This window comes from Vanacampus margaritifer, chromosome 5 (genome assembly GCF_051991255.1).
Source record: "Vanacampus margaritifer isolate UIUO_Vmar chromosome 5, RoL_Vmar_1.0, whole genome shotgun sequence".
Classification (NCBI taxonomy): Eukaryota; Metazoa; Chordata; class Actinopteri; order Syngnathiformes; family Syngnathidae; genus Vanacampus; species Vanacampus margaritifer.
Genome location: NC_135436.1, coordinates 5,526,931 through 5,551,111, shown reverse-complemented (window position 1 = coordinate 5,551,111; position 24,181 = coordinate 5,526,931). Strand labels below are relative to the sequence as shown.

General features: G+C 37.8%; 1 protein-coding gene across 4 annotated transcripts in view; it reads right to left on the bottom strand.

Annotated features, from left to right (window-relative positions):
- Positions 1–24,181, bottom strand: part of LOC144052053 (sodium- and chloride-dependent GABA transporter 2-like) — a 36,455-nt gene that overhangs the window by 798 nt on the left and 11,476 nt on the right. For 3 of the 4 annotated variants that reach the window (XM_077565815.1, XM_077565816.1, XM_077565818.1), the window contains 7 exons: positions 22,264–22,388; positions 19,829–19,941; positions 17,895–18,032; positions 16,405–16,507; positions 15,932–16,032; positions 11,089–11,259; positions 10,591–10,947 (listed from right to left, as the gene is read on the bottom strand). In XM_077565815.1, the coding sequence (XP_077421941.1) occupies positions 10,852–10,947; positions 11,089–11,259; positions 15,932–16,032; positions 16,405–16,507; positions 17,895–18,032; positions 19,829–19,941; positions 22,264–22,388 (847 nt within the window). In that variant the 3' untranslated portion in view covers positions 10,591–10,851. Of the gene's footprint in view, positions 1–10,590; positions 10,948–11,088; positions 11,260–15,931; positions 16,033–16,404; positions 16,508–17,894; positions 18,033–19,828; positions 19,942–22,263; positions 22,389–24,181 lie in introns of those variants that run through there. The other variant, XM_077565817.1, reaches the window with a different exon arrangement.

Genomic DNA, 24,181 nt, shown 5'->3' with positions numbered 1-24,181 from the left:
TATCCCATATTTATGTCTTTTATTAATTGCAAAGCATTTATTCAACATTGGGAATGTAGTCAACATTGTAACCTAAACCTATGTTTGAACTTTGTGTGTTGGAATCACGACAGGAAATGTGCCATCATCACAAGACAAATGGCCAGATGGTTGAGAAACTATTAGTGTTAAAGGATGTCTGCATTTTTGCCTATGTAACGACTTTTTGTAAATGATTGTTGCTTCCCCAAACCCCTCAGAGCAGTAATGTCCATGTGGTAGGTCAACCCAAATAAAAGGAGGAGAAATGACAGAATGTGTCAGAAAAGGCAGAAGCTTGTGATCTGTTCACAACTCTGTTCATTTCTCCTCGCAAGCCTATATCTCTTGTCTTCCTTCCGTGTCTGTTTATTAAATGTTCTAGGTTGAATGAACCTGACATTAACTTGGTCCTTCAAGCCGGATGCTAAAAGACCACCAAGATTCCAGCGGGCGTGGTGGACTCCAGAAAGACCATGGCCATGGCACAGGCTCCCTAGAGTGAGCCTAAGATCCTTTTTTGAGGACTGTAACTCTGCCTGCCAGCTGGGATCTGACAGGCTGACAGCATTCTGGCGGAGGGAAGACACCAGTGGTGATAAAAGTTTACTTTCCAGGGGAAAGTGTGAGTGAAAAAGATTGCGCGAAGGTACTGACTCAATAGTGTAAAACCTTGTGAATACTAGTCAATGGCAAGTGAAAGGGAACGATGCCAGAGTCGTGTACGTACCTAAATTCCGTGAAATGCTGACAAAAAGGCCTTGTGTGAATGTGTGAAGTGAATGGTGTAAAGTGTAGTATCGCTTGATACTTGATTCATATTAAACAAACAGGATTGGAAGTGAACTCATTGTGGAAGCAAAGGCAAGAATTCTCTGCCCCGTTGGGTAGAAAATTGAGAATTACCACAGTGAGAAATTTATTGTCACCCTGTTTTTAAAACATATCAGTCCCTAGAACACCCTACGTGTTGACAAACTGGACAACATTTTCTAAAATTGGTGGGTTGAAATACCTGCCCGTGAACCAAAAAACAAACGAGATAGAGAAATAAGACTTGAGCTGGCGCTAAGATTAAGTCCAGGAGAAAAGTTTGAGCCTTAACAGCCTACTGATATCGAGGCATAAGTGTATTGTGTGTAAAAGTGTATGTGAGCTCCTGTATGTGTCTCTGTCATATTGTCTTGAAATGATGTCTAAAAGGGTTTGAATTGTGTATAAGGGGTTGTTAGATAGTGTCTAACATAACTGCATAACAAAACGGTGGAAATAAGAAATTTTGGGTGGTGTCAGACCTGAGGTGCGTGGGCTGAAAGTGGTCCTGTCAGGGGTTAATACCCGGGCCTCGGGAAATTTGTGAGAGAAAAAAAATAATAATAAAATAAAAACATTGTGGGATTGAATAAGGTTAACTTGAATAACTAAGAGGTTTAATTTGATGGATTGGTACTCAAGTTACTCGAGTTATTATGAGATAGTACTGATTGAAAGTAAGTCAAAAATTGCATTGCTGTGAATGGAGAATATATGTACTGAGGGGGGTGTCTGTTTGGTGACTAATCCTGAGGGGGGTGAGTGTGTTTTATAATTATGCCCATCTGGTGAGTGGCGACCAATCGGTGGTCGGTCCGTGCTTGTTCTCGTGCCGTGCTTGTGTGGAGCAGTCGGATTTGCCACTCTTGTAGCGGAGTTGATCGACGCCTGCTGATTGTTGGTCATCTGCCCCTTTAGAGAGGGGGAGGTGAGAATTGCACAGACCCCGGTTGGGTTGCCTTGTTGAGAGGAATTAGTTATTGTAAATGTGTCCTGGAGGCATGCAAGAAGAGAACTATTAGACGTGTTGAGGTGTGTTTGAAAGGAGAGAGAATAGTTAAATAAAAAGGAAGTAAGGGATAAAAACAAGTTAATAATTAGTAATTAACAAAGGGCCATAGATGAAAGAGGAGATTTTGATGAAGAAATATTCAAAATTGCTGAGTGCTTTTGTTCCTTAAATTGACATTTTTAATTTACTTAATATGACAAGAGTGCAGATAGTAGGAAAATGATTGGTGACCATTGTAAATGATTTATTACACAATTACACAATTTCTATTCTAGGTTGAATTGGCAAAAAAAAAGAAAAGAAAAGGTGATTAAACTGGCAATATGTGGAGTTGTGATAATTGTTTAGATTAATTATTTAAAATAAAAATAAAAAGGTTAAATGAGACTGATAAAAAAATGAATAAGAAGAAACAGTATGTTGAAATTTGAATTATATTAGAGTTAAGTAAAAGAAAAGTGCAGAATTAGTAGATGGATTCAGAGTGTGATTCAATAAAGTGTTTTAGAACAAGTAGTGGTGTTGTTGATGATAAACAGATGGGAATTGTAATATGAGAGGCCTCGGTTTCTCCCTCATCAGTCTGACCCTGAGTGAGTCAGTCCACTCCTCCACTTTCTGTGGACAAGAATTTAGCAATAGTCCACCTCCTATTAAAAGGCTTATGATAAAAATGGAAAATACATAATGATTTATATATTATTAGATACATATATAATGCAAATCTAGTTTGTTAAATACAAGTTTAGTGAAATCTGAAACTTTGCTTTAAGTAAGTAATGATGATTTTCGGCCATGACTATTGTAAAGTATTTATAGAGGCACCATTGGGCAAATTGCCAAATGGGGAAGGCCTTTTTACTCAAATGATAAACGCTTTTATGTGGAATTGACTTCCTTAACAGAGAAAGACGATTAAGTATTCGAAAAGACTATAGACTATTTACTATTACTTTGACAGGTAGTGATTTAAACACTTATTGACTAAATTTGAAAACACTTACTATGAGTTAAATGTTTTAAAAGTTGTATTACTGTGATGTTTGCATGTATTAACAAGCTTGACAGTGACTCATGCAGATTCTAATTGGAACAACAACAAAATTGAAGTAAGAGACCTGAAGTGAAGGAGTGGAATTTGACTAAAAGTTTAGATGAGTCTATAAATTATGCTAGACATGTTGAGAGTGTAGTGTGAAATAGAAAAGAAAAGAATGTGGGAAAAAATGCTGAGACATGTTGGTGTGATAAAGAAGGTATGAGAATGTTTGACATACTAGTGAAATTTTAAGTAGAGCAGAAAGACAGGTTAAAGAGTGTAAGGATAATGCTGGACAAACTAGGAAGTTGTTTCAATTAATGATGTAATGTATCACAGTTATGGTAGAAGGAAACAGTAAATGTTGAGATGGTAAGTGTCTGCGTCAGATTAGATGTGATTAGGAAAAGAAAAGAGATGACGGTATTTTTTGTTGTTTTTATTCTAAACTGTACAGGAAGGGCTGTTTAACCTGCTTCTTGATTAATTCTGGATAAAAAGTAATTCTGATGTTGGTTTAATGACAGCATGTAAGTAAGTGGAAATCAGAGCGAATAAGTGATTCCCTATGCTAAAGACTATTGAAGTAAGATGCTGAAGTAGAGATAAATTTCACTAGGACTTGCTAAAGGAAGGAGTGCTGATTGAAAGTAAAAAATTTTTTAACTAGACACATGATTAGATAATTTGGATTCTGAAGCAAAATAATGAATGATATATATACATATATATATATATGTATATATATATATGTATATATATATATATGTATATATATATATATATATGTATATATATATGTATACATATATACATATATATATATACATATATATATATATATATATATATATATACATATATATATATATACATATATATATATATATATATATACATATATATATATATACATATATATGTATATATATATATATATATATACATATATATATATATATATATATATATATATATATATATATATATATACGTATATATATATATATATACGTATATATATATATATATATACGTATATATATATATATATATACGTATATATATATATATATATACATATATATATATATATATATATACATATATATATACATATACATATATATATATACATATATATATATATATATATATATATATATATATATATATATATACATACATATATATATATATATATATATATATATATGGTTACCACAAGGATATTGTGAATGTCCCACAATACCCTCTCAAGCAATTATAAATTGCTTGGGTACATTTGAAAGTCAGATTTTGACTTGCATGGACGACATTTTTTTATGGCATCAAAGAAAATGAATTGAACTGTGAGAAAAAGGTATAAAATACTTTAATTTACTAATAAATAGAGCATAATGAAAATAGAGTTATATTACGCTTTTGTGCAACAAGGGTGTTTAGGTTATGTTTTGACTGTAAAGTGGTTATTATGGAGACCCAACGAGAAAAGAAGCAATCTTGTCGGCCCTAAGATTTGAAACAAAACACTAAATGATATCTTAAACCCATGGGTGGTATTGTGACCCGTTGTGAGCTTTTGTTGTTTTTGATTATGCTATTTTAAAATGAAATGACACCCACGAGAATCCTGGGCGTACGTAATTAATTAGCCAGAATCCTGGGCGTACCTAATCAATTGGCCAAGACGGCTGCCACCCTGGGTGGGCGGAGTGGTGAGAATCCTGGGCGTACCTAATCATTTGTCCAAGGTAGTATTAGTAGTAGTAGTAATAGTATTTGCAATAGTAGTAGTTATACATAGGCCAAGCCTTGAGTACACAGAAAAAAGGGGGTGAGTTGAGCTCAACAGGTAGAGAGATGACAGGCAGCCCTGATTGGCCGAGGCAGTTGCTATGCACAAGTGAGAGACCGGGCAATATAGCTAAAAAAAGCACTTTTTAAAAATCAGTCCATTCCTTAACATTTAAAAAAAATTATAATAATGTGGTGCTTTTATTTTTGAAAATGTATTTTATTTTTTTAAATGGGAATGAACTGAACAGTTTAAAATTGGAACGATTGGAATCGGTCAAGAAATGTGGACGTTAACCATAATCACCATAAACTAAAAGTTCTTTACTGTCGCTTTAAGAAACATGCACATTCACGCCTACACATTTGACTTTAACTTGTTGGACACATCACACACACAAATTGTGCTTCATCTGAGTTGTATGAGAAAGCGCACACCTCGAACAAAAGGCTCTCACGACTTAACGGTTGAAGATGCAGATTCTGCTGTGATTTTGAGTGTAATTCTGTTATGACACAAATTTCGAACAAGCAAAAGGATTTTGCTTTTCAGCCTTTACAATTTAAAGTACAGTATTGACATTTTTTGAGCAGTGGTATGAAAGGCTCAATAACATTTGTAAAGGCACACTTATGAAAATGGTGCCCTTACCACGAGTATAAATGTCAAACAATAGAAAAATATCCACCGGAAACCCAAACAAATGTGGAGTACCTTTGGTGGGTCAACTTGAGAAAGACTGAGTGCATGAATAAAACGTTTTTTAGAGTGTCCAGAAAAGCGCTTATGTATGAGATACATTATTGTTATGAAAAAACTATAATAAGTTTTTCAGACGATGCATTCTGGCGAGTTTGAAGATGAATGAGAAAGAGATACACGTTATTTTGACGTAAAACTGAACGCTTGCGCCCTGACTGAGAGAAACAGCCTATGCAAATGAAGTACACTGAACACGTACTGCATGATGACTGGATGCCTGAAACCCGCCAACACAAACGACCTACGTCTGCCAACATCAGGTAGAAGTTACAAAAGCCACAACAGACGAACGTCACAATCTCCACGACCATCAAAGCCCAATGTGATCTACAATGAGCTCACACAAGAAGTTAACACACAGTAGACCGGACTGTGGTAATTGTAGTAAATGTGCAGAACGCCTGATTGAACACAATAATCTGAGTGAGATATGTAAATGTGATCAATCAGAGTCTGCTTTCCAGTTGTGGCCTGGGTGATCCGCTGTGAAAAGCCTCTGGACTGAAACAAGTCCAGAATGGATTTCTTTCCCTTTGAAAGCAAATCCTCATTAAAGTTGAACAACAATAGGTTGGCAGTCCATCATCGCCAAGGCGTCCAAGAGACTTCCAAGGTTTGGAAGAAATGTGCCAAGATTCAGGTTGGGTGGCCCGTAGACCGTAGCTATCACAGCCTCGACAGGAGCGTCAACCCTGACGACAGCAAATTTGAGGTCAAGCACATTTTAAATAAACCGACGGGGCTCCGTCGAAGACAATCGCGATAATAGACTGCGACTCCGCCACCCTTTTTTTGGGCCATGTCTAGTCTATTTGAATATGAAACTTGTCTGTTGTACACAAAAGTGCTGCATCCCTCCAGTTGCAAGTGATGGGGGAAGAAGGATCCAGACAAATTAGTTTGGAGGCTTTAGACTCTTGGGGCGTTTTAAGAGGGAATGAAGCGTTTTTCCTGAGATGTTGTAAGCTGCCGTGCCAGTAAATGACGTCAGGAGCACAGCAGGCTTGGACATATCGGCTTTGTCGCGGAACCTGGGAAGCTGACAGAGAATCTTACTGGCCTCCTGGTAAATGCACTTGATGACATGCAATTTAGAGCAGCCATCTCTTCCGGAGATGAAATAAAAGAACGGCTCGAGGAGACGATCCGAAAATTTCAAATAACACTCACGCACAGCGTAGAAGACAGACAGCTTGCGTTTCATTGAGACTGCGGTACATCTTACTCACAAATTCGGCGCTCAACTTTGGCGCCTCAACTGTCAGCAAAACCGCGGCAGGTTCCAGCAGCACGTCGACAGGTAGGCCCGGTGAAAAACACATTTAATATGGCTCAATATTAGACCAAGTAGTCCGTACATTTAATGCAAATGATTTTGTTATGGAGCATCATTGATTGATTAGTGTTGCAATGCTCACTATCAAAATATCATCAAAACCATAATCTGTTATTTGATCACAGTTAGCAGTTAAGTCATGCTTCCATATTATTTCATATGTGGACAAATTAGCTGGATTACTTTCAGATAAGCACGTGTGGGGGCGGGGGGCAGTGTGTGCGAGAGACATTTATGTGTGTGTGTTTTTTCTTACATCGATTGCTATGTGTATTAAGAACACAATTGTTAACATTATTATTAGGGGTGTGAATTGCCTAGTATCTAGCGATTCGATCCGTATCACTATTCACTATTCATACGATTCGATTCGATTAATCCCGATACAAATCTATAAATTGATTATTGCAATTTTTTAACTGAAATTTAGAAAATACTAATCAGTAAACTTGTACATGTACAATGTAAGATTTGTATGAAAATGTATTATTTTTCTGAAACTTCAGGCTTATGACTGTGAGCCACTGTATTTAACAAACAATCTGTTGCATGTTTGAACAGCATTGAAATAAAAATATTTAGGCTTAATATTCCATTAATATAACATTCTACCATGCTTAATGTGTGAAACCTAACCCTAAGCAAGACGTTTCGTTGAATATTTCCATAAAGAAATTATGTTTAAACATCGATTCGGCCGCATATTCGATTCGAGATTTGCGCGCTTGTACGATTGCGATATATTGCCGAATCTATTTTTTTAACACCCCTAATTATTATTATTATTATATATACTGTACATTTATCATTAGCAGCAGAAACATCAGTTGTTAAAGCCACTAGTGGAGAAAGTTTTGAAGGACTGGGTGACTCCAGTCATGGTGGTGAGGAGGTGGTGCCGTTTTTGGAGGAGGGGGAAGGTGTGTTGGCCTCATTGAAGGAGGAGGTAGATGAAAAGAAACCAAATAAAGCAGGAGCTTCTAGTAAGCAGACTTGTGTTGTGTTGTTGTACTGGGTTGGCAATTTTATGTTTATGTTCCAAGTACAATAAAACCGGAATTAGGAGCCTATTCACTATTGTAGTAGTTTTGATGGCCTGATAAATTAGACGTCAATGTTACTTTTTTATGTTATTGATTAGGCCTATATTGTTTTTGCTCATACAGATCTAACAGTCCTGTCACCAGAGACAATGTCTAGTATTGTAACAGCTAAGCCAAGAAGTCAAATTTGATGTGACTCTCAAAGAGCATGTTAATGAATGCATACAGCAAAGCAAAAGCTAACATGAGTCCGGGACTAAAGGCGGACAATCACTTGTTACGTTGTTCTCCAAGACAGCAAAGTCAGCAAAGTCATTGACGTAATCAGCAGATTAATAAAAGAAACGATTTCTAAAGAATGTAAGGGAAGCAGGAATGTTTTCTGTGCAGATTGACACCACACACACAAGATATGACCTCCATGCACAGACCAGTGTGCTGTGATAGTAAGATATGTCACTGATGTGATCGATGAGCGTCTCATTTGAGTGTTGGACTGTGAGTCATAAATTTTGTGAAGCTACTCAGGATGGGATATGGATGTTTTTTTTGTATCAAAATTTTTTATTTGATAAAGCTGTTTCTTTTTCATTTCCTCTTTTATTGAGTACTGCTGTTATTGTTTAATTGTTGTATGTTTTTTTCATTGCATGCTCAGTTTTGAAGATTTTGTCATGGTTATCTGATTGACATTCTGTAAATTGACAGGAGTTGGACATTTTTTTAATATTTGTCATCATTATAATTTGTACTATGCGTGCATGTGATTTGACTGCCTTTGATAAAACTTAGCTAGTACCTACTATTGCATTCAACTGCCCAAGAATTTTATTTATTCATGCATTTTACATTTTCACCTTGGTGTGTGCCTTATTTTTGCGTGGATATCTGCAACATTTGGTTACATAAAGTTTCTGGATTTTGTTTACTGAGCTTCTAAATAACCCATTTCTGATGTTAAAGGTTTTGAAAAGTAGTACACATTTTAGTACAGTCACAGTAGCTGGCTTGGTTGATTCTGTATGAATATCACGGATAGGCTATAGGTTTTTTTTTTTGTGGCAGTGCAACGTTAACATTTTTTTTTTTACCAAGTTTAGTAAGGCCGGCATCAACATGGCACCCTAAAGTGCGTTGAAGGTCAACGTCATAAGATTCTCTTCAGTTTGTACCACACAAATGATGAGACCTTAATTCACTGTTAACGCTTATATTTTTGTATTTGTAATGTTCCAATGCGGCAGGAAGGAAAAAAAAGGTGCATCGAAGGCCTCTTCATCTCAAATTCCCGGGCTGAAGGAAGGGGCGACTGCAGGGCAGCAGAGGGAGGGGGGAGGAGGAGGAAGGGTGACGAGGGAGAAGGGACCGGGAGACGGAGGAGGATGGGCGGGCGGGGGGTAGGTGAGGAGAGAGAGGCGGCAAGGATTGTGATTAACTTTAGATGGATGGTGTTAAAAAGTGTCCCAGGCCAGCTGTCTGGGAACAAATCTCATTAAATCTGAAAATGTAGTAAATGAGAATCTCAATTCTTACGTGAATCAATTTTTTGGGCACACCTCTAGTGCATTACTGTACTTGAAATGTCCAGTATAATACTATAAATTTAGATCCAGTTAATGACTGTGTTTTTGAAGACTGATTATAGTATTTTTATTTTATTGAACCAGCTACCATTTTATACTACGCCTGTCATACATTAACTTATTCAAACCCCAAAACGTATTTATATGTTTGTTATGCTAGAGCATACAGTAGGCTTTGATACAGCTTCTGACATGAAGCTTATAGCTTATATCGCTTATAGCAATGGTAGTTGTTACAAAACGGCCAGCAGGTGGCAGCAGAGTGTAGAGATGGTCGTTCAGTAACGAGAAGGTCGGCTGTTTGATCCCCGCTCTCCCCAAGTCATGTGTCGTCGTGTCCTTGGGCAAGACACTTCACACACATTGCCTCCAGTGCTACTCACACTGGTGTATAGAAGGTGCAAATGTTTGGTGGTGGTCGTAGGGGCTGTAGGCGCACACAGGCAGCCACGCTTCCGTCAGCCTGCCCCAGGGCAGCTGTGGCTACTTAAGTAGTAGTGTGGATGTGTAAGTTCATGAATAATGTATCCGTTCCATTGTAAAGCATCTTTTGAGAATCTGATTAGATAGAAAAGCGCTATATAAATCCAATGCATTATTATTATTATTATTAGGGGTGTTAGAAAAAATGTATTCGGCAATAGAGCGCGATATTACAGTGCGCAATTCTCGAATCGATTCGATATGTGGCCGAATCGATTTTTAAACATAATTTTTTTAATGGGAATATTCAACAAAACGTCTTACTTAGGGTTAGGATTCACACATTAAGCATAGAAGAATGTTTTTTTAATGGAACATTAAGCCTTAATATTTTATTTCAGTGCTGTTCAAACATGAAACAGACTTCAACCTGTTTATTAAATGCAGTGGCTCAGTTATAAGCCTGAATTTTCAAAAAATAAATACATTTTCATACAAATCTTACAGTGTGCATTTACTGATGAGTATTTTCTAAATTAGCGTTTAAAAAAAAATCGCAATAATCAATTTATAGATTCGTAATCGGGATTAAATCGAATCGAGACCTATGAATCGTGATGCAAATTGAATTGCCAGGTACTAGGCAATTCATATCCCTAATTATTATAATAATAATAAATTATTATTATTATTATTATTATTATTATTATTATTATTATAAGGGATCAGCCAGGGCCAACAAGCTCTTTTCCCCAACGTTTTCAACAGGTTTGTGAATAATGATGAAATTTAGCTATATTCTAATGCTAATTGCTGCAAAATGGAAACAAATAGCAATATACATTTTTTTCTTGATGAAAGAAGAGACTCTAATCTTTCTTTTGGTAGGTTTTATATCAATAGAACACAAAATTCTGTGGATCTTGCAAAATCAGTCAAAATACAGTAAAACAGCCGGGAGCAAAGGGGGTTACTTCAGTGAAAATGGCTGGGAGTGGATGAGTTAAATGTTCATGAATTAAAATTATTCAAGATCCTCCGTGATGTGTTGCAGTGCTGTGTCTCCCGTTTGGTTCGGTGAGCAGTCAAGTGGCTCAGGCCAGCACAGGCGATGGAGACGCTAACAAAGAGATACACATACTGTTGCACTGAAATATGCCAAAATATACTGTAAAACTATTGAGAAAATGCTTAGTTTTTTGACTTTGTAGAAAACAAATTCCTTGTTTCACTGTGCATTTCAGTGGAGGACACTGCCCACCTGACTGAAGGTTCCGGTGGCGCTGCTGAGCTTGTAAAGCGCACAGCCTGGTACCAGTAGGATGGAGGAGAGCGCCATCATCCAGCCCAACACGTAGGCCCAGGTGGGGTACATGTACCAGCGGTTGAATTTCAGTGGCTTGTACTCAACTAACGAGTATATAAAAGAGCCCTGAAAAGTGGAAAAAATTCCATTTACATATCAGCACATGGCACGGTTTTGAGTGTGTACAGAACGAGCCATTGAACCCAAAGCAAAATTTGATTTTAAGGCCCTTTAATTCTGCCACTTCTATAAATTATTAAAAATGTGTACACCAGCCAAAGACTCAGTGTCCGTGGTAGTGATGTTTACATTACGCTATTGTCAATCTGGCATGTTTTTTTAATGTGTATGGTTTTAATCTCAAAATATAGCACATTGTTTCACTGGGGTTGATTTACACATTCCAATGTTTTACTACAGCATATTTTTGCAAAAACAAGCGCAATCTTGATTGCTCATGAAAACAAGCAACCAGCTCAGTGGCCTTGTACTGTAGTGGAGTGTCCGTCCATTGACTGGGAGGTGAGATCATGGGTTCCATCCCTGCTCGGGTCATACCAAAGACTTTAAAAATGGGACCCATTTGCCACCCTCCTTCAGATTCAGAATATTTTTTGTCATTGTCACAAAGGAACAACGAAACTACGTTTGAATCATCCATCCAGTGCAAATTCCCACAAAATAAATACCCATAAAATAACCCAGTGCAAACATCCAACACAGTATAGGACATAGTACAACAAAGACTAAGCGCAATTTAAGGTCTTGTCATTAATAAAGTGCAGAGCAGAAATATTCAGATACCTGAGAATGACATTGTGCATCAGCGCAAAACCAGATCATTGAATCAAATATTATGGTTGTCAAACGTTGAGAAAAAAGGGTAAATGGAAAAAGGGAGTAGTGACATTCTGTATCAATGCAAACCGTTTCAAAGTTATTGTTGTTGGAGGTTATTATTGTCCATAAAGGGGGGCGGGGGGAAGAGAGGAAAGAGGGGCAGAGTTCAGTAGCCACACAGCCTGTGGATACAGACTGTTGGCCAGTCTTGATGTTCTGGCCCATATGGACCTGTACCTTCTCCCTGAGGGCAGCAGGTGGAAAAGGTGGTGAGGTGGTACTCAAACAGCCAGTAGAGTAGATGGTGCTAATCTCAGGGAGAGTTGTTCCAATGATTCTCCCAGCAGCTTTCACCACCCGCTGGAGAGCCTGCTGGTCAGCCTTAGTGCAGCTGGAGAACCACACTAAGAATCCATATGTTAGAATGCGTCTGATGGCACAGTTGTAAAAGTTCACCATCAGAGATCTAGGAATGTGAGCGCTCAGCTTCCTCAAATAGTAGAGGCGTTGTTGTTGTGTCCCATTTGGTGGAGCTTGGACCAGAGTTTGAACGGCCGGATGGCGTTAAAGGCCGAGCTATAGTCCACAAAGAGGAGTTGTGCAAAGGGCTCTAAAAGTACATGCAGCACCATGGCAATGGCGTCCTGAGTTGACCGGTTCGCTCTGTATGCAAATTGTTGCGGGTCCAGTGATGGCGGTAGGGCAGCTTTAATGTGTTTGATGACCAGTCTCTCCAGGCATTTGGCAGGGATGGAGGTGAGAGCCACAGGCCTGTAATCATTCTAACATGTGACATTGAACTGTTTTGGAAGAGGAACAATTGTAGCTGCTTTAAAGCAGGCAGAGACCAGCGAGCAGGACAGCGAGGTGTTGTAGATAGAGGTGAAGACGTCTGCCAGGTCTGCAGCACAGTCTTTCAGCATCTGGCCCAGAACTCCGCCTGGAGCGGGGTCAGTCGATAGAAGGGGAGGCAGGACAGGGTCGGTGTTGTCCCTGTCAAAACGGGCATCGAAGAGGTTTAGGTCCTCAGCCAGAGTGGGACTGTCAGCTGAGGGTGATGGTGGTTTCCCTTTTGTAGTCCGTGATGGCCCTGATGCCCTCCCAGACTTGTCTCAGGGCTGTGGTGTTCTAAAACATGGCCTCAATACGCCTCCGGTAGTGATATTTGGCAGTATTGATGCCCCTCCTGAGATAAGCCCTAGCAGCACTGTTTGCCTCCTGGTCTCCAGACTAGAATGCAATGTCCCTTGCTCGGATAAGTTGTTTTACACTGTGTGTCATCCATGGAGGATTATTAGGAAACACACGGAACTGTCTCCAGCATGTGACATTGTCCACACAGAAGCAAATGTAATCCAAAACAGTGTGTGTAATTGTCCAGTGTGACACGATTGTTGGTGTCCTGCTCTTCTAATATATCCCAGTCTGTGTATTTAAAGAGCAGGACACCAACAATTGTTGCTTGACACTCAGCATTAAAGGGTTGGAATTTAGGGGTTAGACCACCAAATGATTCCTGAGCTGCTGCTCACCGCTCCCTCAGGGGATGGTTCAAATGCGGAGAACGAATTTCGCCCCACTTAAGTGGGTGTGACAATCAGTAGTACTTTCACCTTAACAAGGAGAGACACATACAAAATGATGTGAGTGGTGATGGGGAGAACATTTTTGAAATGCCAGTATCAAGAGTTATCATTACAAGTCATCTCCCCTGGAGTGCTCGTTCAAGTTTCTTGTTGGCAAACCACCAGATCTACCTAGAGCGGCTTCTAACACTTTTTACATCTGTTGCCAACAGCACGCGATATCGTTTGTAGCAAGTAAACTTGCCCACTATTTTAAACATTAGCAATCAGGCTCAAAATAGGAAAATTCATATCAACTAGGCCCATAAAAAAATAAAGAATAAAAATAAACTAGTAAAATATACATTAGCTGTAAAATTCTCCTTTAGTTTGTTCGTAGCGATGTCCCGATCCGATCACGGGATCGGAAATCGGGCCCTATCACGTGGTTGCTGACTTGATAGGAATTGGACATTGTCTCCCAATCAGGACTCGGATAAATATGTGAGGTTATTTTTTTTAATAACTTTATTAAAGTTATTTTTTCCACAGTGTGTGTGGTTAGGGTTAGGGTACTACAGTGACCCTAATTAGGAGTGTGAATTGCCTAGTACCTGGCAATTCGATCCGTATCACGATTCATAGGTCACGATTCAATTCGATACCGATTAATCCCGATACGATTCTATAAGTTGATTATTGCAACAACAACAAAATACTCAAATTTAGAAAATACTAATCAGTAAACTTGTACATATACAATGCAAAATTTGTATGAAAATGTATATTTAGGCTTAATATTCCATAATATAACATTCTACCATGCTTAACGTGTAAAACCTAACCCTAAGTAAGACATTTTGTTGAATATTTCCATAAAGAAATTATGTTTAAACATCGATTCGGCCACATATTGAATCGATTCGAGAATAATGCTTGTAAGATTGCGATATATTGCCCAATATTTTTTTTTTAACACCCCTAGACCCTATTAATGCCATCGAGCGGCTAAACAAGGAAGTTGTTAATAAGTTAATGTGTAAACGGAGACGGTGCAACTTGCACTTTGTGCAGAGGGGCATTTCGGGTGGCGGAAAGGAAGTGCAGTAGATATATTTATATATATATATACTTTCTGTGGACATATGAGTCAAAACAGTTATGTTTGGTTAAAAGTCAACATTGCATACCAGCAAAAGAACCTTCTCCTACAGTGAAGCAGGGTGGTGAGAATGTTAAGTTCTGGGCTGGCATTTTTATCCTCAGGACCTGGACAACTCCACATAGTCCAGGGAATCATGAATTCAGAGGAATATTGTGAAATGCTGGATACATAACCTGAAGCCGTCCTTTGTGAAGTTACAGTCTGGTAGAAGATGGATCATGCAACGTGACAATAATCCAAAGCATTCCAGTAATACAACCAAGGAATGTCTGAAGAACAACAAGAAATGTTCTGGATGTACCCAGTTAAAATCCTGACTTAAAGGGCAGTTTATGCTAGACGCCCATCCAACCTCTCTTAATTGGCTGCATTTTGCAAGGAAGAGTGGCAAAAAAAAAAAAAAGTAGATGTGAAAGACTGATAAGTCACTAAAGAAAGTGCTTGGATGAAGTTCTTATTCCAAAAGGAGGTGAAATGTCTGATTAAGTGACAGGTTCACATACTTTTGCACCCATAAAATATGAGTTTTTCTTAAATCAACAACTTTTGCTCAATAATGAATGACAATATTATCATTCTTTTTGTTTAAGTCCATTATTTCAATTTCAGCATTGTAGATTGGGGTATGACTAAAAATTTAATAAGGTTATTTTGATATTTTATACAAAAAATCTAACCATGCCTGCAGGGTTCACAAACTTATATATATATATATATATATATATATATATATATATATATATATATATATATATATATATATATATATATATATATATATATATATATATATATATATATATATATATATATATAGTGCTGTCAAAGTCAAGTTCTTTACAAACTTGGAATTTACAGTGGAGCATCAGACCTTCCCAAACCCATTCCCATTGAAAAACACAATTAATAAGCATACTTATTACTAGCAGTGAATTTGTGAACTTAATTTTCTTTTTTTTAAACAAACGTTTTGTATTCATCATCTAATTAAATAATTAGTTCATTCATCATAAATATTGCAATAAAAACATTACATATCACAATTAAAATAATTTACATACACAGTTTTTTTTAACCTTCATCTGTGAATGACATGGCCTCTTAGTTAATTATAAAAATTAAATAACCCTTGACAACAAAAGTTTACTCACCTCTGCATGTGGTGCAGGTGTATCTAATGAAATATCTAACGATCATATTACAGCTAAAACCTAAAAATTTCACTCACCAATGAGATCAAGGGGGTCAAGTAGAGCCAGCAGATTTTGAAGAACGAATTGGGACGGTCGCCTGTCATGTCGGCTATGATGCCGTACAGCCGCTCCGCTCCTTCATGGAAAAGTATGCAGTTGCACAGTAGCACTTAATAATAAGACCATATTGGCACTACTGTAATACTTGTCAAGCTAGTAATGACAAAATCAAGCCTAGAAAAAAAGTGCATGTTAGTTATTAACGCATTATTTGTTTTTGGTAGTGATTAACTTTGACCACCGGAGGCGTCGATATCAATCTGGTCAAAGTTCACTACTGCTTGCAACAAGGCCAAAAAGGATTTATCAATTGAGCAGGCACACATCAGATTAAAACCCTTGATGAGAGTTTAGCTGATATGTAATTATTTTTTTGCCATTAAATCTTAAACGTCCGCACCGCAAAGCAAAAAAACACTAAAAGCGAAGACATGACCCATCAACCTACCAAATATCCAGCCCACTGACAAGCTTTGAAACACACAGAGAAAGAGAAGGCATGCTCCATTGCAAGCGTAGTAGTCGAAAATCTGGAAGATGTACATCCCTCCCTGAGAAAGACATCAGGGAGAAATGTTATATTTGGACTCGCTGGCCACACTTCTAAGTACACCTGTACAACGTTTTCTAATAGCTACACCTTACATCTCATTAACTTGTGGAGGTATGCCTAAAAAGTCACATGGCAATACTGTAAGTGTAAGTACTGTATGTATTGAAGGTATTAGTTGATTACTATATTAAGTGTAATCTTTGCGTGTTCAAAATAATTGAAAAATGAGATCTGATGAAGAAGCTTCTTTTGCAAAAGATTTATTTTAGGAGCTCCTAAAAGACACAAGACATGCTTACATTCAAAGGTGATGTTAAGCCTCGAGTGTGTCCATATGAAAAACACACAGTCGCTTTATAGAGGAAAAAAGCATACTCTTCCTCTGAGGCTGGACAAAGGGTTAGCAATTATAATAAACAGACAAGTGATTCATTGACATGTTTACTCCAGTCTTGTCCAGAGCCGGAAATATATGACTAGACAGGTACGACCCTGCGACCTAGACTCCCTAAGACCCACAGTGTTATCAACTTGAGAACATGCATGCCTCCCATGTGCATTCCTGTCTCACCAGCTGGAAGGGAGTGAAAAGTGTTATTCATTACAATACAGTTATATGTCCAATATATTTCACACAAACATTATCAGTTAAATGGCATCTATATACTATAAGTAAATTCATAAACAGTAAAAATATGCATAGAAAATGTTAAATGTCTTCAGTATGTATGTACGTACGTACGTACGTACACACAACCGCGGAGCCCAACCCAAGACACGCTTAGGAATGCCCTCTCATTTGAATAACATTTTGACCTAACAGAGCGTCTGCAGCATGGAATAAACAAATTTGAGAGCAGAACGTTTTTATTTATTGGTATATATTTAAATCTATTTATATATATTTTTAATTTCAACATTTATTTTTATACTTATTTATATTTTTTTGAATCTTGTTTTTATTTTTAGATTATTTTTTACTTTTAATTATTTATTTAGGTATATATCAATATATTGTTTTTATTTCCATTTTTATTTGTTTTTTTGCATATAGTTTTTAAATTATATTTTTTTATATCGATTTTTATTTTCACTTTTATCCATTTATGTATTTATGTAGTCATTTATTTTAAATTTTAGCAGTTTTGGTCCTCCATAAGAATTGTACCCACTTTTGTTGATAGTGGTGGTAGACAATGGCATTAATTTAGACTGCTAAAATATTTACCAAAATGTGAGTATTGAAAACACTTTGAGCTTGTGCGCATGGGATGGCAAGTAACCATTTGATCACATGTGGTGATATGTTATTAAAATGCTTATGGGTTTTTTCAATGATGTGGTCTTTGACAGCACAGAGAGAGTATACAAGTCTATATTCTGACCTCTGTCATCATGAGAAGCTGTGACAAGAAACACGTAAGGCAGAAGAGCAAGAGGAAAGCTTCCCGCCTGCCTGACCGACGCATCACAGCGGGAAATAGGTCCGTGACAGACGTCATCACCACTTCCATGCCAACAAACTGCAGAGAGCCGAGCGACAAGGTTACTTCCAGGCAAAAAAGAACGTCTAAATCAGTGTTTCAGAACCTTTGTTGAGCCAATTAAGGCACATATTATACATTACAGAAATGTGAACCTCCATATTTGCGGTTCCACAAGCAAATTCACCTAATGGCAGTTTGTTGTTATTTATTTATTTATTTTTTTGTTATTCTTTTGGGAGCTATCATCTGCTATTGCTGGAAAATTTACAGTTTTTTAAGGGGTGGTGTTGGTGGGGGCTTATGTTTGGCCAAGGCAAAGTATTAATTTAGCATCATCTAATGGCAATTTGGTGCCAAGAAACATGTTGAGGTGAGTTGAGGAATTTCATTTGAACAGAAATAGTGCTTTACCACCATAATGTGGCATTTTGGTGCCAAGGAACAATGTTAGTTGAGTTTTATTCAGTATTCAGATAGATAGATAGATAGATAGATAGATAGATAGATAGATAGATAGATAGATAGATAGGTGTCGTCCAGGGACTACGCGGGTATACCCACTTCTTTTTCAGTCAGTTTTGCGTCTACCCACTTCAAAATCCTCAATTTTGCATCTACCCACTTCTGAATCCTTCTGAATGCGCTGTTTTTGCACGCCATTCAGCCGTGACCACTGATTTGTATATATTACTGGATCAGCTCCACCAGAGCCGAACTCTGCTATCGGCTATCCAGTAGTATTTACAGATTAGTGGCCTGCACTCGCTGTCTTATTGGTTAATTGAAGGCAAGAGAACTGATGCCCATATAAAAAATGAGTAGGGCAGGTCATGCCGAGAACTTTATTGCTAACTTGTGGGTGTCAATGCCACTCCAGTTGATTGACAGGTCGCTCCGTCTCCTGCGCGAGGCAGAAATAAATAAACGTCTTTCCAGTGAGTGACAGCATGCAGGCTATCTCAACATACTGTGTACATACAATGAAAACATCATTCACAGGTACGTTTTAAAGTTGTTTCCAAATAAATCATTGCTTTAAAGTGGCAATATCACTGTACAGAGGAGATTTTTGTCGCCAATACATTGTAGATAAACTGTGTGTTTCAGCTAGGCTAATGTTGTTAAATGTAACGTTATCCTAACGTTACCAACTTAGCCTTAAACTGGCGATTAGGATCATGTAGGGCAGTGGCTCTAAACCTTTTTTTCAGTGATGTACCAGCTGCGAAATATTTTTTCAGCCTCGTACCCCCAACCAGCGCAAAGCATTTTGGATGAACAAAACAAAACAGTGCTGTGCCATCTTGTGTTGGTTTTAATATGCACCACAGTCCCACTATGTATAGTTAAAAAAATAAATAAAAATAAGTTATTGTCTTAATTAGGGGTGTAACAAAAGCCGATTTGAACCGGTTTTGAGTTTAACAATGCGAGTGCGCCGGCACACGGACTAATGAATCTAAAAATAGCTTGACCCGGCCGATGTCCCGGTCAAGATGTTATAAATTGATTTTAGGTTGCTGATAGAGCTGCTCAAAACTTTTTTTTATAAAACAAACAAAGCAGTCCAGTTGCGATTGATACAATACCATGAGAATGAAATGTCCTGGATGAATGAGATTATTTACAAGGGAGCTGTTGAAACTGCATTTCCTTGACTTTATTAAGTCACGCGAGACTTCTCCCGTGGCAGCCTTTCCAGACCCACTTTCTTTCTGTCAAGAAAGTGGGTCTGGCTTACCAGGCTAACAGTTCAGTGGCATGAATGGATTTATAAATTATTCATAATGAATAATTTTTTGTGATATTGCGTAATTTCTCACTGGTCTAACCTGTGTGTCCAGGCCCAGGAGGATGATCATGATAAAGAAGCAGATGGACCACACTTGAGGCAGCGGCATCATGGCTATTGCCTGAGGGTATGCAATGAATGCCAAGCCTGGACCTGGAAAAAAACACCCACATGCACCTTCTACATGTACTCAAATGGACTCTAAGCACGCACCATTTGCGCATTTAGGGTACGGAGGCGTGATAACTTTCAGTCGCTAGCCTAATGCATAGCGATACCATCAAACTCTTTAAAATATACTCACTTTCGCTGAAATGATGTCACGCTACCATAAGTAACACATTACTTTATTAATTGTTCAAGTTATCCAAATGCCAGCAAAGTGATCAAAATGTTCCCACAAAGAGCTTTGTGACTCGCAAGGAGAAACAAATACAATGATGGACGAACTACATCGATTCAGTGTTGCTATAGTTAAATTGTATACACTTCTTATCTCCTTTGTAGAACCGGCTCACTGGCAAACATGTTCGCATAAGGGCGGGCTCTGGGTGGCGAGGTGGTGCAGTAGCTTGCCTTCGTTGCAGTTGGTGAGGGATCACTTCCCACTCGGGAATGCACATAGCCTATGTGTGGATGTGTGTGCAAAAAAAATAAGTTCACATAATAGTGCACCACATAGTTAGCAGGAGGAGCTATCCCTTCGTCTTTAACTTCACTACAACGGATGACATTGCCATCTTGAACAGCACCAGCTCTCCGAATTATTGAATAAACCAATTACAAAAATCCATGTTAACTCATTCAATACCCAAAACGTATACAGTAAATGTTTTTTTATACTTTGTCTTTTACTCCCAAACGTTTTTTATTTGTTTGTTTTTTTATGCTTAAGCATACAGAACACTTTGATGCAGCTTCTGACTTGAAGAGGTTGCTTAAAGCAATGGTAGTTATGACAAAAAACGGCCTGCAGGTGGCAACAGAGTATAAGAGATCAGCCAGGGCCATGTTGCAAAAAGCCCTCTTTCCCAGTGTTTTCAACAGGTTTGTGAATAATGATGAAATTTAGCTATATTCTAATGCTAATTGCTGCAAAACGAAAACAGATAAAAATATACTTATTTTCCTGCTGAAACAAGAGACTTTCATCTTTCTTTTGGTAGCTTCTATTTTTTTTTATAGCAATAGAACACAATATTCTGTGGGCCTTGCAAAATCTGTCAAAATCCAGTAAAACAGCCGGGAGCGAAGGGACTTGCTTCAGTGAAAATGGCTGCGAGGGAATGAGTTAACACAATTTTAAAGAACGAGGTTATTTTCCCTCCAGATGTTGTCCCTGGAGCTTAGAATAAACAGAAATAGGAAATTTGCAGTTTGCCTGCTGTATATTCCTCGGGAAACAAACACGTCATGAGCTGTCATGCATAAGGTCCATTGTAGCAATGCTTTGACATCCAATCTTAAGTCGTTCTGCAACAACGCTAATAACTCAGGTGTTAGTGTTGGGTGTTGTGACAAAACCAATTGGTTAAACTCACCTCCCTCCAAATAAAAAAACACAAACAACAAATCTGGCAATTTATGGGCTCAGCACACAGGAGCCAACGTCGCTCGCTCTCAATTCATTTCCTACGGAAGCAGGGTGACAAAGTGAAAATCACCTTCCCCCCTTCCCCTGGGCGACACGCGACCTTCGTGCATGTGAGAAATCTTGTGCGTACACGTAGGCCCGCGACGTTATACTAGAAAGTTGAAACATGTTCAACTTTTGTTGCTATTGCCGGGGCTTCAACCAATCAGCGAAGGTTCCATTGATGAGCCATTGAACGCAGGGCATGCTACACAGTGCCCTATCCAGCAAAATGGATGAGATAAATTTAGCAGTGTTATAATATGGATGGATCTTCATACTGGAAATACGTACAGTACTGTTGTGAAACTTCTGTGTTTACATTACAGTGAAAACGTTTAGATTCCCTCCAATTTTACTAGACAATCAAATCTGTTGTAACACGAGAGTGACGTATGTTGCTATCGCCGTCGCGGCTGCTTATCGTGTCCCGCGTGTTGAGACCTCGGAGGCGACGAGGTACGTATTTTACTGTCGTTTGTTGCCTCCCATGTGTCGAGTCCATTATTGTGGTACTGTGAAAAGGTATTGTCTCTTCTTCATAGAGTGAGGCTTAAGAGGATTTCAAATTTACCTGACTCAGCCACCTCTGCAATAGGAAAACGTTTAGATTCCCTCCAATTTTACTAGACAATCAAATCTGTTGTAACACGAGAGTGACGTATGTTGCTATCGCCGTCGCGGCTGCTTATCGTGTCCCGCGTGTTGAGACCTCGGAGGCGACGAGGTACGTATTTTACTGTCGTTTGTTGCCTCCCATGTGTCGAGTCCATTATTGTGGTACTGTGAAAAGGTATTGTCTCTTCTTCATAGAGTGAGGCTTAAGAGGATTTCAAATTTACCTGACTCAGCCACCTCTGCAATAGGAACACCTTGCTTGTGAGCCATGAATCCCAGGACTGAGAAGACAGCAAAGCCAGCCACCACGCTAGTACAACTGTTCAGCAAACACAGCCAAAAGCAGTCCCTGCAACACACAAATTACACTTATCATCGAAACAACTCGGGCTCAAACGATTGAGCGGCTTTAGCTTTGTGTTACAGTTGGAATACGCAGTGTTGTATTTACACTCAATTAGTTTGTAAGGGACCATTTATGTCCCTCCTATGAAGCTAAATAACACACCCAGTCAATAGGGGCGCCAAAGCGCATTTAATGCATTTTGCTCTCAAAAATATTCTACTAATTCTATGAATAAAATTAACTGTAATTTTAATGCTATTTCGGATTTACTGGACTGGACTCCAGTATGCACTTTGAGTTGCTTTTCTGGCCGGAACAGTTGCAAAATATGTCACACACATTCATTTGATTTTATTTTTGTTTCAGGCAATAAAAAAGCACACAGTCGGTGTCAGGTTGCACAAAGATTTCAAAAAAAAAAGAGAGAAAAAAACAAAAAGATAGTCCAATTCTGCCTGAAAGGGAGTGGGAAGAAGAAAGCTTCTAATCCCACCCCATCTACCATTCAAAATTTCAAGCTACTCTGCTACTAACCTTAAGACTCAATAATAAACAAGTACCCAGAGAGCAATGAATATAATAGTATATAATAATAAAATAATAATAATAATAACAATATGATAATAATTAAGAATAAGTTAGTAGAGATTTTAAGAAATTTAAGAAGAATTAAGAATTACAAATTAAGAAGATAATTTAAGAATAAATAAAATAATAATATATGTGAAATAACTGAAAACATGTTTTATATTATAAATTCTTCAAAATAGCCATTCTTTGCTATGGTTACTTTTTTGCATACTCTTGGCATTCTTACCTCAGGGAACTTCGTATTAAAGACTGTTGGAAAACCCTTTTCAGGTGTTTCAGATTAGCTTTTGAAGCTCATCAAGAGAATGCCAACAATGTGCAAAAAAGTAATCAGAGAAAAGTGTGGCTATTTATTTATGTACTTATTTTATTATGTTCTCCTTTTTTTGTTAAGTACATCATAACTTCACGTGTTTGTTATTTGTCATAGTTGATGTCTTTAGTGAGCATCTAAAATGTACGTAGGCAAATGTGTGTGTATATATATATATATATATATATATATATATATATATATATATATATATATATATATATATATATAAATAAAAAGAGAGAGAGAGAAATCTCAAAGTGCTACAGGGAAAAGTTAAAACAAATTACAATAAATAAAACAGCTAAAAACCATAAAATCTAGTAAAAAAAAAATGAAAAGAAAGGTCTTGAGGCCTTTTTTAAAAACTTCCACAATCTGTGGAAGCCCTCAGTTGTCTCTGGAAGGGCATTCCAGAGCCGCAGGGCGACTATCTGGAAAGCCCTGTCGTCCATAGTAGAGAGTCTGGACCTAGGCTGGTGAAGGCAGTAGGTAGAGGAGGAAGAGCGAAGATGTCGTGTGGCATTGTGAAGAGTGAGTAATTCTTTGAGGTAGATAGGGGCAGTTTAACCTGGGCGTTATTATAGTTTGATTAAATTCTTGTAATTTTTGCCAAAATCTGGCATTTCCTTTGAAGTGTGATAACTTAGTCATTTATGAATATTTTTTTCACTTTCAACCGCTCAAAATGTTCACTGGCATCAGACCTATCTATACATATATAGTTTTTAAAAAAAAAGTTTTTTTTTAATGCCCTCTATGGACAATAATAGCAGTATTATGCTAACAGCATAATTAACTATGCTGTATATATATATGTAAAATAAAGGTCTAATTTGAATATTTCAGGCTTCTACAGGGGCCGGACCTAGCTAGCTCCCTGATTGGAGTT